Source organism: Watersipora subatra, chromosome 1 (genome assembly GCF_963576615.1).
Source record: "Watersipora subatra chromosome 1, tzWatSuba1.1, whole genome shotgun sequence".
NCBI lineage: Eukaryota > Metazoa > Bryozoa > Gymnolaemata > Cheilostomatida > Watersiporidae > Watersipora > Watersipora subatra.
The window spans coordinates 9,289,787-9,302,028 of NC_088708.1; the positions used below are offsets into that span (position 1 = coordinate 9,289,787).

The window sequence follows — 12,242 nt, forward strand, 5'->3', positions numbered from 1 at the left end:
AAAAAAAATTATCATAAAAATTTTCTTATTTTTTGCAATATTTTTTGGCTAATTGAGAGTATACATATCTTCGGGATATTGTCGTTCCAACAACTCTATCTCACAACAGCCATACTGCATTAGCGTATAATCAATCATAGTTTATATTACAATTTATACGTAATTTCGTTCATCTCTATTGGCCTGCTAGATACAATATGGCTCTGAGTAAAAAGTCTAACAATGTAAGTACGGCATGGTAGTTTTCCAGTCGTGTCTGGTCTCCCGTCTGAACCACAATCAGAAGACAACTTAATCATGTAAAAATTAAAGAGACCATACTTTCAGCTGACTAGTGATGCTTCAATATGAGTGCAATCAGCATTTTATAGGTTTGTGTGCCTATGTTATGCCTAACTACAATTGATTAGTTGTAACTGATTTCAATGCGTCAATTCTTATACATAATTAATTTTAACTACCATAATTTAAAAAAAAACGAATACGTCTGCTGAAATCATCGACTAATACTTAACAACTAGATTTTTGTGAAACTGAGCAAAATTTTTATCGAGAACTAAACGAGAAATGGCTTGTCAACTGTCAAGACACAAACATATTTCAATTTTCTACGAAAAAGAGCTGTGGAATTTGATTATTTATCAAGCAACAGGAATTATAATATACAGGACATATATAGATATATATACGCAATTTATACATATAGATATTACAAATTATATATATATATATAAATTGTTTCCTCATCCTGGTTAACCCATATGGGTGGTAATTTCTGCTCTAACTCGGGTCTCCTACCAGATACCTGGGAGTTTGAACACTCGCCTCAAGATCTTAGCTGTTCTCAATAGCGCAGTTCTGCAGCTCACTTGAGTTGCAAGAGGGAGATATTTTTCCACTTTTACTTTTCTGGCTCTATTGTAGTGATTGGGTACTGCTATATCTCTTATAGTAGCCTTCTTGTTTTCCTTGTCTGCCAACACTATATCTGACTATATATATACATATAGATATGTAGATATATATAGGGCCTATGTGTATATATATATTTATATAGTCAATGGATATATATATATATAGTGGATTTGTCAGTGCGTGCCAATGACAAATCCATAGTGCAAAAATAAACTAACCAATTAAGCTACATAAAATGCAATGATTCATTGGGCAATACGAGTCATTTTGTGGGTTAAAATACTCATAGCACTCTGCGTTATGCAACGTCACTAAAGCTTGCTCTTACGGCTCTTAATACTAAGTTTCGCAATTCGAATTGTACTAGCTTACTCAAATTAGCCATTGGCAATGTGTCAGGCTAATGGCAAGTGGCAGGCAGTTACATTACCTCTCACTGTTTAATGTTTACACTTCACGTATTAATGGTGATTGCTTGTTCAATATATTGCTTTATGTTAAAACTGTTCTGGTGAGGTGAAGCTTTGTAGTTGCTTATTACCAATCTGTTCAAAAGTTCCATTATAAATTTTTCACCTGTTGCAACAGAGGCACCTTTTTTTTTGTTGGTGTCAGGTATTAGCAAGGACTATTTTTCCGCTTATCCTTAGCTAATCTAGTTCTAAACCAACTGTCAGTTTAGAGCTTTTTCTGATAACATTTTTGTCTGGTATTCTTTGACAGAGGTGAGTCTGTCACATTTTGTTTATTCGATTAAACTGGAAGACATTTTTTCCTCATTTGAAGTCATCATTAGAATCGGATTGCTTAAGTTAATTGATGAGCTTGCATGGTTAAAATTCTTCGTGTTGATAAAATAGCATTTGTGTTCTTGCTAAGGTATGACTTTTCTTTGTAGGTGCGACTACCTCCAGAGGTGAACCGAATACTGTACATCAAGAATCTACCTTACAGAATCACAAATGAGGAAATGTATGACATTTTTGGAAAATATGGTGCAATAAGACAAATCAGGGTGTAAGTTTTCTTTCCACAATTGTTAGCTGTTGCTACCTGACAATATACGCAAACAGCTTTTCGAAAAAGAAGAGTTATACTACGTAATCCTATTTCAGGGGTACTACTACAGAAACCAAAGGAACAGCATATGTTGTATATGAAGATATATTTGACGCCAAAAATGCCTGTGATCATTTGTCTGGGTTTAATGTGTGTAATAGGTACTTGGTGGTACTCTACTATCAGCCTAATAAGGTCAGTATTAGTGAAAAACATTTTGTTTGCAGGCTGATACCACTATATCAGTTCTGGCATGATTATATTTGTCTGAAAATGTCTGAAGATAGTTGCAAATTGTATGACTTACTTTCATTCTTTTTGTTCACTCATCAAAATTTTTTATTCCACCTTTCTAGCAATTTAAGAAGACAGATGTTGAAAAGAAGAGAGACGAACTCAATGATGTCAAGCAAAAATACGGGTTAACTACGCCGGATCACAGCAAAAAATGAACATTTTCACGCACATTTGTGATCATAGAGTTTGTATATAACGCAGAGGTATTCTTATTTGTTTATTACATCAAATGTTTAAAAAGGAAATTCACGCTAACAACAATGCAAGAAATGACAATATATTCTAAGACTGAATAATAATAATGGCAATGCTATTTAATCTTTCATTTAGTGAATACACACATTTTTCTTTGTGAATTTCACAGAATTTTTCGTACTATTACAATATACTGTTTACTTCAAGTGTCATCTAGCTCTTTGAATAATCAAAAGCAAAACACACCACTCGTGCTGAGAAATACCGATTAAATCCGTGAAGACAAATTGTGTTGAGGGCAGCACTCATTGCACTCCATGGTATTCATCTAGTATAATTGGACTCTTTGATGTTTGTAATAATATCAACGCTTTCCCAGCGGAAAAGATTGAAATTTGTGGTTTGCCGTCAATTGTGCTGATGGTGGTTTCTGTGTTGCATGATGAATACAATCGTCGTAAGTAAACAAATAATATGGAACGCAACAACCTGCGCCCTATTGTAATTCTAAGAACTGTGTTCCAATAACTTCCGCCTGTAGGTTCTGTCCCTAGTTCTAGCCATACATCAGTTGAAATCATGCCCATGGCCATTGTACATTGGAGTAGCTCAAAATCATATCTAGCATACCGATAATAATGTCCGTGGCATGTTTCGCGTACGCCATGTCGGAACTCATCACGCAAACGTTGTCATACTGCAACATCCGATGTCTTAGTGCATATCCGCAGTCTGCACTCTTGTTCAAACCCATGATGTCCACCCTTCATACATCTGTGACAGATTCTTTATGTTTGTTGCTTCCACAATTATATAGCTCACCTGCAAGGACAAATATTTGCTACATCTTCCACAATTATATAGCTCACCTGCAAGGACAAATGTTTGCTGCGACTTCCAGAAAGAAGGTCATCACTTGGCTTGCAATTAGCGATGAATAGATAAAAGAGGAAAGTCCTAAGAAACAGGTGCGGTGTGATATACGGAAACACCGGTATACCATTTTGCTTTCAGCCATAGAGAGCACTGCTTTAAGAAAAAGGAAACTTCATTTTATCTTCCAAAATTTCATATTTCTATGATATATATTTAAACAAATAATCGTATCCCTACTTTTGAGAAAATGTATTCTAAAAATTGATAATATAACTAAATGAAAATGTGCACAAGTTCAAGGCATCTGCCATAATATCATGTATTGTAACACATATTAAAGAAATCAGCCTTCAGGATTACTCAAAACCAATAATTTCGCCAACTATTTTGTCTGACTGTTGTCTACGTGTTCTTATATGTGGCTCATGTATTGCTTAAAATTTACAGATATTTGTAGAACAGCGATTACGCAAGAAATTTCCATATAAACATGTACATTTGTATATTTCAAGCACATACAGTATATTTGGCTACAAGTGTTATTTTATTTAATCAGCACATTAGAGAGTTAAGCAGAGTTCAGAGATAAATGTGCATGTGGTATAGTTGCGCTTGAGCATATCACTTTTTATCTGTCAGGAAATTAAAAAGACTAGTGGCTGCTCTTTGAGTTACATATTGCCTCTGATATTAAAAAGCTTTACACAAAGAAATGAAGAAACAATACCTATTTTTTGGCATAGTTACAAAAGTTAGAAATAAACGGCCATACACTGCAAACAAATGAGTAATAATAACAGTAAAAATTACAAGTAAAGATATGATGGCGGCAACCTTAGAACTGTTACAGTAAGGATATGACCTGCATGTAGGTTATGTATGACTGCATGAACACGTACGCGCTTGCAGACCAATTGTGCTATATTCGTAATAACACCAGATGCTAGCATATTGTAAGAGGCAGACAGCAAAATCAGCAGAATTGCCTGATCTGAAGCCTCACTGCATTGCTCCATTGTGTAAAGTATTAAAACGTTGGCTAAACGCTTCCTAAGTTTTATCAATATAGGGTTAAGTTGTGTTGCCCCTACTTGACTTACACTTGGCTAGCAATGCTTAGGCTATGTATCTGTATGAATGTAGAAGTCCTACGAATTACCTAAAGGGATTTTTCTAAGGTTAAAATATTTGGCCATGTTTAGTTTATTCCCCTTTCTACCCATACATTATAATTATAAATTCACATTAGCTCTGATCTCGGCTTATCAATCAGCTGTTGGTCAGCTTTAACAAATTCAGCAACCGGAGAAACTTGGAGAGCCTGCATATCCAGCCCACTTACAAGTTTATATAAAATAGCTTTCAGCTAAAAAAGTTGCCGCATCAAAAAAGAAGGAAAAGTTAAAATATTAAAGTTGAAAGAATGTGTCTTTTTCATTCAAACAAAAACCTCTTAAATGTCCATGAGTACATCATTTACTGCAGCCAGGACTCAATAAATTCGTGCATTTCATTATGCGGAGCTTATGCTTTGGCACAATGACAAAAAGCGAGGTTCACTGACCTGATCAGTAACAGACATTTTCTTGTTGGGGTCCAACTCCCTGCCATCTAGTTTCATTTTCACGCGTCGCCACACACTAACAGCATATGAGTTTCTTTCCTGCACAGCTATGAAAGGAGAAAGAAACAGTTTTATATTGGAGCACAGATAATCCTTTGGTAGGATAGAAAATAGAAGAAATCCAAATTAAGAGAAGTTATGATGTGACATACCTTTGCCGGTCTTGGGGTCCCTTTGCTTCTTTTCTGCTTGACTTCCTGAAGTTACCGTAGCTATTAAAATAGAATATCACTTATGCATTAGTATTAACTCTTTCGCTACCACACAGAGCTCACACGGCTCAGCACAGAGCTTGTGGCTTTAGCAGGCTTTGTACAAATCGTTTCTGATTAGTGAGTAATTGATTAATTACCCTATCATATACGTACTTAAACGAAAAAACGCTATTATCAGCATGCGTTGAGCCAATAGAAAGTATGTCTACAACCCATCCTGAGAGTAGTTTCACTTTGCAAAAACTTATCTTTTATCGCAATTTTTCTTAGCGATAACCAGAGGTGTTATTAACTATATGCATTACAGCGATTACAGCAATTACCAGAGATGCATTACAGCTAGGAAGTTTCACTAATTATAAATCTATGAACTTTGGGCAATTTTTATTGGACAATAGTACTACTGAGAGTAATTATTTTGATCAGTAATAACAATGCCGTAAACTACAATAATATTGATAATTCATCCGACTCCAACACGCTCACGATCTTTACGAGAATGGCCAAAAAAGTATCTGAGCAGTATATCCGCACGGCATTTGTGGCATTTTTATACCAAGGTAAAACCTCTATTATATCAAACCGAGTTAACTTGTTAATTTGGTAGCGAAAGAGTTGAACATTAAACAATACAAACTCGAGCTTCACTTTTTCCATAATTTATTGAATTGAAATGAACCTGATAATATTTTTCTTACCATGAGCTGATGACATGTGAACAGCGGTTGGAGGTGCTGCTTCTGCATTGCTGAGACCCTCAACAGCATTGGTAGAATTTACATCGGCATTTTGTGTCACATCCTCAACTGCTGCCAAGGGCTTGGCTAACTCGATAAGTCTTGTGAATATGCTGAAATGTGTAATCAAATCATCAAGGAAAACTAGTGGTAACTTTAAAAGATAATCCTTCGAAGGATATAACAGAATGATAACAATTCTAAACTTACAGTTTTGTTTACAATGTAAAACAAGTTTGAGTGGATATGTTGGCAGAGCACAGAAGACATCAATTGGCCAATCAACACTAGACACACCTCTCAATACCAACATCATACATAGTTCTCGATACCAACATCAAACACGCCACTGGATATGAACATCATAAACGCCCCTTAATATGAACATAAAACACATCTCTGAATATGAACATAAAACACACCTCTGAATATGAACATAAAACACACGTCTGAATATGAACATAAAACGCACATCTGAATATGAACACCATTCACACCTATGAATAGGAACATAAAGATTTTTGAATATGGATATCATATAAACCCGAATATGAACATCATACACACCTGAATATGAACATCATTCACCACACTCAGTGTCAATGTGATACATACCTCTCAATGTCATCATCCAAATCAGAAATGGCTGCAGCAACATCGCTTCTTAACTGCTCTGTCAGTTTTTCTTGAGAAGCCATCTTGATGGCCAAGGAGAGCTTTTCAGAAAAGAGTTTGTAGTCGCGCAGGTAGTCTTGTACTCTAGAGCCTAGTTGACCAGGGTCCTCCATCTCCTCCTGCGAGCAGAAAGAAGATGGTAGTATCTAAACATGCCATTTACCCATCAATGTGCCGAAAAAGTATACCAGATACTTCACATAGTTTTTTTGCTAAGTGTTGTAGAAAAATTAATTCTATAAACATGATTTACACTCATGCACATAGTCAATGTACATGAGTGTACATGAGTGTACATGAGTGTACATGAGTGTACATGAGTCAATGTACACTCGCAAAACAAGCAGGAAGCCAACAGGATATGTATCTGAATATTGCTGTAAAAACCTAGGATGCCTACGGCACGGTTTGACTCGGTTCAACTTGCCCACCTTACTTGACCGATGTGAACTGTCATGGTTGACAGTATCACTTAGGTGGAGCTATATTGCATTTGCTAACACATCATGTATTTTAACAATTTTGATTGTTTCAAATTGCATTTACGAACAGATACAAATATTTCAGCAATTTAATTTTTTCTTGTTTCATAGTTTACCAACACTCAACAGTTCACGCAGAGAGACAGAAAGAGAAAGAGAGATAGATAGAGAGAGAAAGAGAGATAGATAGAGAGAGAAAGAGAGTGAGTGAGAAAGAGAGAGAAAGAAAGTGTGAATGCAAAATTCTATCAGTGAAGGAGTACACCTCACTGATAGAATTTACTCAGTGAGGTAAATTACTCTACCAGTAATTTACTCAAAATGTGATCCAGCACTACCATTTTATAATACTCGTCATCAATTACTTTCTCTTCCCGTACCTAATCATCTAACTTTAGCCGGTCAACGATCCTCAAACTTTGCAACACCTGCGCTGTGGAATCGACTACCTAATTCAATAAGATCAATAAAATGTCTCGGTAAATATAAGGTGGAACTGAGGCACCATCTCCAGTCTGGAGAGTGAGTGTTACGGTCTGGTTTTTGTGCTGCTGACTCGGGCTCGCGTACCACTGGCTTTGCCATTTCGCAATGGGCCCCATCATCATTTCTTACTTATTGTTATTTTTCACGCATTGGTTAATTATATTTTGTCTCGAGTATTAATTCAATTGTGTAATCTTTAAAGGTGAAATAAAACACACACACACACACACACACACACACACACACACACACACACACACACACACACACACACACACACACACACCTGACAAATTAATATTTATATATTTATAAGTCATAACATAAAAACGTCTCTCTGTTATTGAATCTCACAGCTGGCTAAGTTGAGCAATAAAGTTCATGCAGCAGCCTATTTTGCCACAACTGTACCTACATCTAGACAAGGTAAATGTGTGTTCTGGTTGTGAGCAAAAAGAATTGATCCTGGAAAACGAGTCATTTTGATGACCCTTACCTACTCAAGTATTGCACCAAAACCTATTGCTATAATAATCGGTCAGAAGAAATCCCAGCCAGCACGCATACTGTAAAACCTCTAATTGAACGCCATGGTGCTCTATTTTTCAACCCTTTCTCTTTAGTGGCAGTCAATTGGAAGTGGCGTTCAAATAGAGGTTGGCGTTGTAGTTTTTAAATAGCTCATCAGAATTTTGGGAAGATAAATTTAGCCCTTGCACGGTGAAGCAGATGTCGCCTATATTTTGTCTTCTTTTTCCGATGGAGCAATATTACACCTTTTTGATGCAATAAATCTGCTAACTCACCTCCAACTTGTCAAAGATCTCTTAATAAATAGACATTGAGAAACAGAAATAGCTCTACTAGTTGATATCTATTGCTTGCAATTAACCTGCGATGACATTATAGCCCGTGTCCTGCTTTGCAATTCGCTAGTGCTTTCAATTTCTATTTCAATCTAAATTTGAAGACATTTTTCATTTTCAAAAGCTCATTGCACCCATTGATATGTTTGCTACAGTTTGCAGGTTTTCATGTGCAATAGATGAGGAGTTACGAGCGTCGATCAATTGGAAGATCAGATTATCGCGATGATGCTATCAAATAATATGCTATGAATATGCAAATTATAAATTATATCGTGATAATCTATCAAATGCTACAAACATATATTCATGAACAGGTGATACAAACGAACCATACTTGTATTACATGCAGAAACAAAAACGAATGTTTTTAAAACAAAAGTATTTGCATCGTTTCCCGGATAGCTGCATTCTGATTGTTGCTTTCGATGGAATGAACATCTTCTGGTTGTCCGATACCTGCACGTTTGAACTAGTCGATATTAGCATCCAAACAATTTTTGGCAGAGCAAAACTTTTATGAGTTGCACTTATCACAAATGCAACGCATAAAGGTTTCGCTCGTTAAATGTAACCTTTGGCCTAAAACTAATCATTCATCTAGCAACGTAAATGTAAACCGTTTTTAAATACATGTACTTCGAACTACTATTAGCCTGAGACAATTATTATTATTATTTCTATGGTGTTGCTTTCAAAGTTTTAATGAAAAAAAAATGAAAAGCTTTGGAGTTGAATAACGAGATAATTGATTGTTGTTGATGTAAACGATTCGTTTTTAATACAAATTTGTGGACTCTTTTCTGCTGATTCGATATTATGAGTTCATAAAGATCAAAGATTGTCAAAGTAGCGGTTAAATGAAGGTGGCGTTCAAATAGAGGGTGGCCCTCTCAACCCTTCTTTCATAGCGGCGGTTAAATACAGGTAGCCTTTAAATAGAGGTTGCGTTAAATTAGAGGTTTTACGATATGTGAATATAACTTCCCAAAAGTTTAAAAAACCACTTCGAGCGGTGTCCAGTTTGAACAAGGCTTCATGGTACCAGATTGATACTTGGCATTTGTTAGGTATTTCAATTGAAGCTAGGCCTTCAGCCAAGCAGTGCCCGTTGTTGTATCGTGTCATCAATATTCAAACCTCCAGTACAACAGAAATGTGTAAATGTCTGATACAAATAGTACAAACCTTGGCAAGAGTCTTAAGCACAGCTCTAACTTCTGATATGAGCTTGTGATGAGCATTGAGGGTGTCATGCTGAAGGCTGGTCACGCTACTGTGGTACTTCTCAAGCACATGAGCAGTTGATTTATTCAGATTTTTTATCTTGGACGTTACAGTCGAAAGATGCGACTGCGCTGCATCGTGTGCTCTGCCAAGAAAGGCATTGCCAGTTTTTTGACGATCAGTCTTGCTCTAAAGAAAGGTAAACTATCTTCAGTTATTGCAAATAACAAAAGACAAGTACAATACCTTGGAGATGTAACTTTTTATTTCAAAGTAGCAGATAACGCAGGTTCACTGTCGATCACTTGTCGACTTGAAGAAAAAAACGATCAAATATTGAACACATTGCAAAAACATAGTTGCTTGATACATTTTATGGTTTACATATTTTGACAATGTCAAAAGGTAAGTCTAATATACTATATTTAATTGACTATAACATGTATACTTAATTTTTTGAATAAAATTAGTATAAAAGTTTTATCCGTTTGTCTCAGCTCAGACCTGAAACAGGAAGTCATAAATACTGTTGAAGACATGTGGCTATGATAAAAAATTTATTATATTATAATTATCATAATATTACTGGTGAAACATCATTTATCAACAAGGTGGTAAAGGCATATACACACAAACAAGTGCCTACGGAATGGCAATTATACAATTATGTATTCAAAGTAGCAAACGGTATTACTTGCATGTATTGTTAGAAAAATGACTTGGATACATCTCGTTGTGATCAAGGCGCACTGGAGCAACAATAAGGAATTATCAGGCAACAGCACCCTATGCGACTACCCATATTTATTTGATTATAGTATTCACTCTTTATTTTTGATTGAAAATCGGTAAAAAGTTTGGCGGGTTATACCAAATAGCAAATAAGGTCCGCTTTGTGATAGCTAGCAACAAGTTGAGATACGAGTAGGTAAATATCGACATAAACTTACACCTCCTTTGTAGGAGTTGACGAATCCTAATGTAAAAGTGACTACCAACAATTTATTTCATGATCGGCATCTAAATGCATGGTTAAAGATAGGAGCTTTCTGTAAGATACTGATCTAGTTGCTAATTTATAGTTCTGACAACTGTTAACAAGTTATAAATAAAAAGGGAGGCAAGTCTTGGTAGTTTTAACAAAAAAACTGCAATGCAAAATATTCCAATGATGGCATTGCGCTCAAAGATAAATTATGAATCGGCAATTACGCCCTCTGAAGGTCAACAAAAATATATAGGATCGATGGGTTCTTACCATGAGTGACATCATCATACGCTGCTGTTCGGAAAGCTGTTCATCTGTTTCCAAGGTTTGACAGACTTCGAGACACCTATGGACAGAACAGTCACAAGTTAGAAACCACTGTAGCTATTATGAACACGCACATAAAAACAAACAAATATATACCCATATTATGTACGTAATGCGTTTGTAGAAAAAGTACATAGTTAAAGCAGATATACATACATATATACATGTGTAATATGTATACATACATATACAAGAATGATGTTCAGAAACATTAAAAAGATTCTCACATGAGGGAAGAGTTATGAGAGCAGACTCACTATGGTTTATGCGACATGTAAAAGCAGGCCTACTTTAAGCAATGCCAAGCTCAAATCACAATCTTAGAACTTTTGTTTTACATATAAAAGTACCATGATTTATCTGATCAGAAATTCAAGAATTTATAGTCTTTGCATGTATTAAATATAATTGTACCCGATGAGTGCATTCATAGAGTTTTGTCATGAACGAAGTTGTGTTGAAACTGAAAAAAAATCCTGAGCATTGCCAGGATTATGTAAATATGTAGCTGATACACAAACATATATACTGGAGCTGATGTAAATATGTAGCTGATATACAAACATATATACTGGAGCTGATGTAAATATGTAGCTGATATACAAACATATATACTGGAGCTGATGTAAATATATAGCTGATACACAATCATATATACTGGAGCTGATGTAAATATGTAGCTGATATACAAACATATATACTGGAGCTGATGTAAATATGTAGCTGATATACAAGCATATATACTGGAGCTGATGTAAATATATAGCTGATACACAAACATATATACTGGAGATGATGTAAATATGTAGCTGATATACAAACATATATACTCGAGCTGATGTAAATATATAGCTGATACACAATCATATATACTGGAGCTGATGTAAATATGTAGCTGATATACAAACATATATACTGGAGCTGATGTAAATATGTAGCTGATATACAAACATATATACTGGAGCTGATGTAAATATGTAGCTGATACTCAAACATATATACTGGAGCTGATGTAAATATATAGCTGATACACAAACATATATACTGGAGCTGATGTAAATATGTAGCTGATATACAAACATATATACTGGAGCTGATGTAAATATGTAGCTGATATACAAACATATATACTGGAGCTGATGTAAATATATAGCTGATACACAATCATATATACTGGAGCTTATGTAAATATGTAGCTGATACACAAACATATATACTGGAGCTGATGTAAATATGTAGCTGATATACAAACATATATACTGGAGCTGATGTA

General features: G+C 35.4%; 2 protein-coding genes across 2 annotated transcripts in view; one reads left to right on the plus strand and one right to left on the minus strand.

The window, feature by feature from the left end:
- The first annotated feature begins 74 nt into the window (after positions 1 to 74).
- LOC137387679 (splicing factor 3B subunit 6-like) lies at positions 75 to 2,678 on the plus strand. Its single transcript, XM_068074204.1, has 4 exons — positions 75 to 224; positions 1,814 to 1,932; positions 2,031 to 2,169; positions 2,331 to 2,678. The coding sequence occupies exons 1-4, from the start codon at positions 198 to 200 to the stop codon at positions 2,424 to 2,426; spliced, it is 381 nt and encodes a 126-aa protein (XP_067930305.1). The 5' UTR covers positions 75 to 197; the 3' UTR covers positions 2,427 to 2,678.
- A 137-nt stretch (positions 2,679 to 2,815) lies between these two features.
- LOC137397054 (serine/threonine-protein kinase SMG1-like) overlaps positions 2,816 to 12,242 on the minus strand; it is a 44,357-nt gene continuing 34,930 nt past the window's right edge. The window contains exons 46-52 of the mRNA XM_068083363.1: positions 10,913 to 10,988; positions 9,616 to 9,843; positions 6,534 to 6,712; positions 5,880 to 6,031; positions 5,119 to 5,178; positions 4,907 to 5,013; positions 2,816 to 3,288 (exon numbers count right to left, since the gene is read on the minus strand). Coding sequence (XP_067939464.1) covers positions 3,211 to 3,288; positions 4,907 to 5,013; positions 5,119 to 5,178; positions 5,880 to 6,031; positions 6,534 to 6,712; positions 9,616 to 9,843; positions 10,913 to 10,988 — 880 coding nt within the window. The 3' untranslated portion in view covers positions 2,816 to 3,210. The remainder of the gene's footprint in view (positions 3,289 to 4,906; positions 5,014 to 5,118; positions 5,179 to 5,879; positions 6,032 to 6,533; positions 6,713 to 9,615; positions 9,844 to 10,912; positions 10,989 to 12,242) is intronic.

What these genes read in the sequence shown, in the direction of transcription:
- LOC137387679 (XM_068074204.1), top strand. Translation starts at nt 198, where the DNA reads ATGGCTCTGAGTAAAAAGTCTAACAAT. An exon ending in TGAGTAAAAAGTCTAACAAT is followed by an intron (nt 225 to 1,813) that starts GTAAGTACGGCA and finishes TTTTCTTTGTAG; the next exon opens with GTGCGACTACCTCCAGAGGT. An exon ending in GCAATAAGACAAATCAGGGT is followed by an intron (nt 1,933 to 2,030) that starts GTAAGTTTTCTT and finishes ATCCTATTTCAG; the next exon opens with GGGTACTACTACAGAAACCA.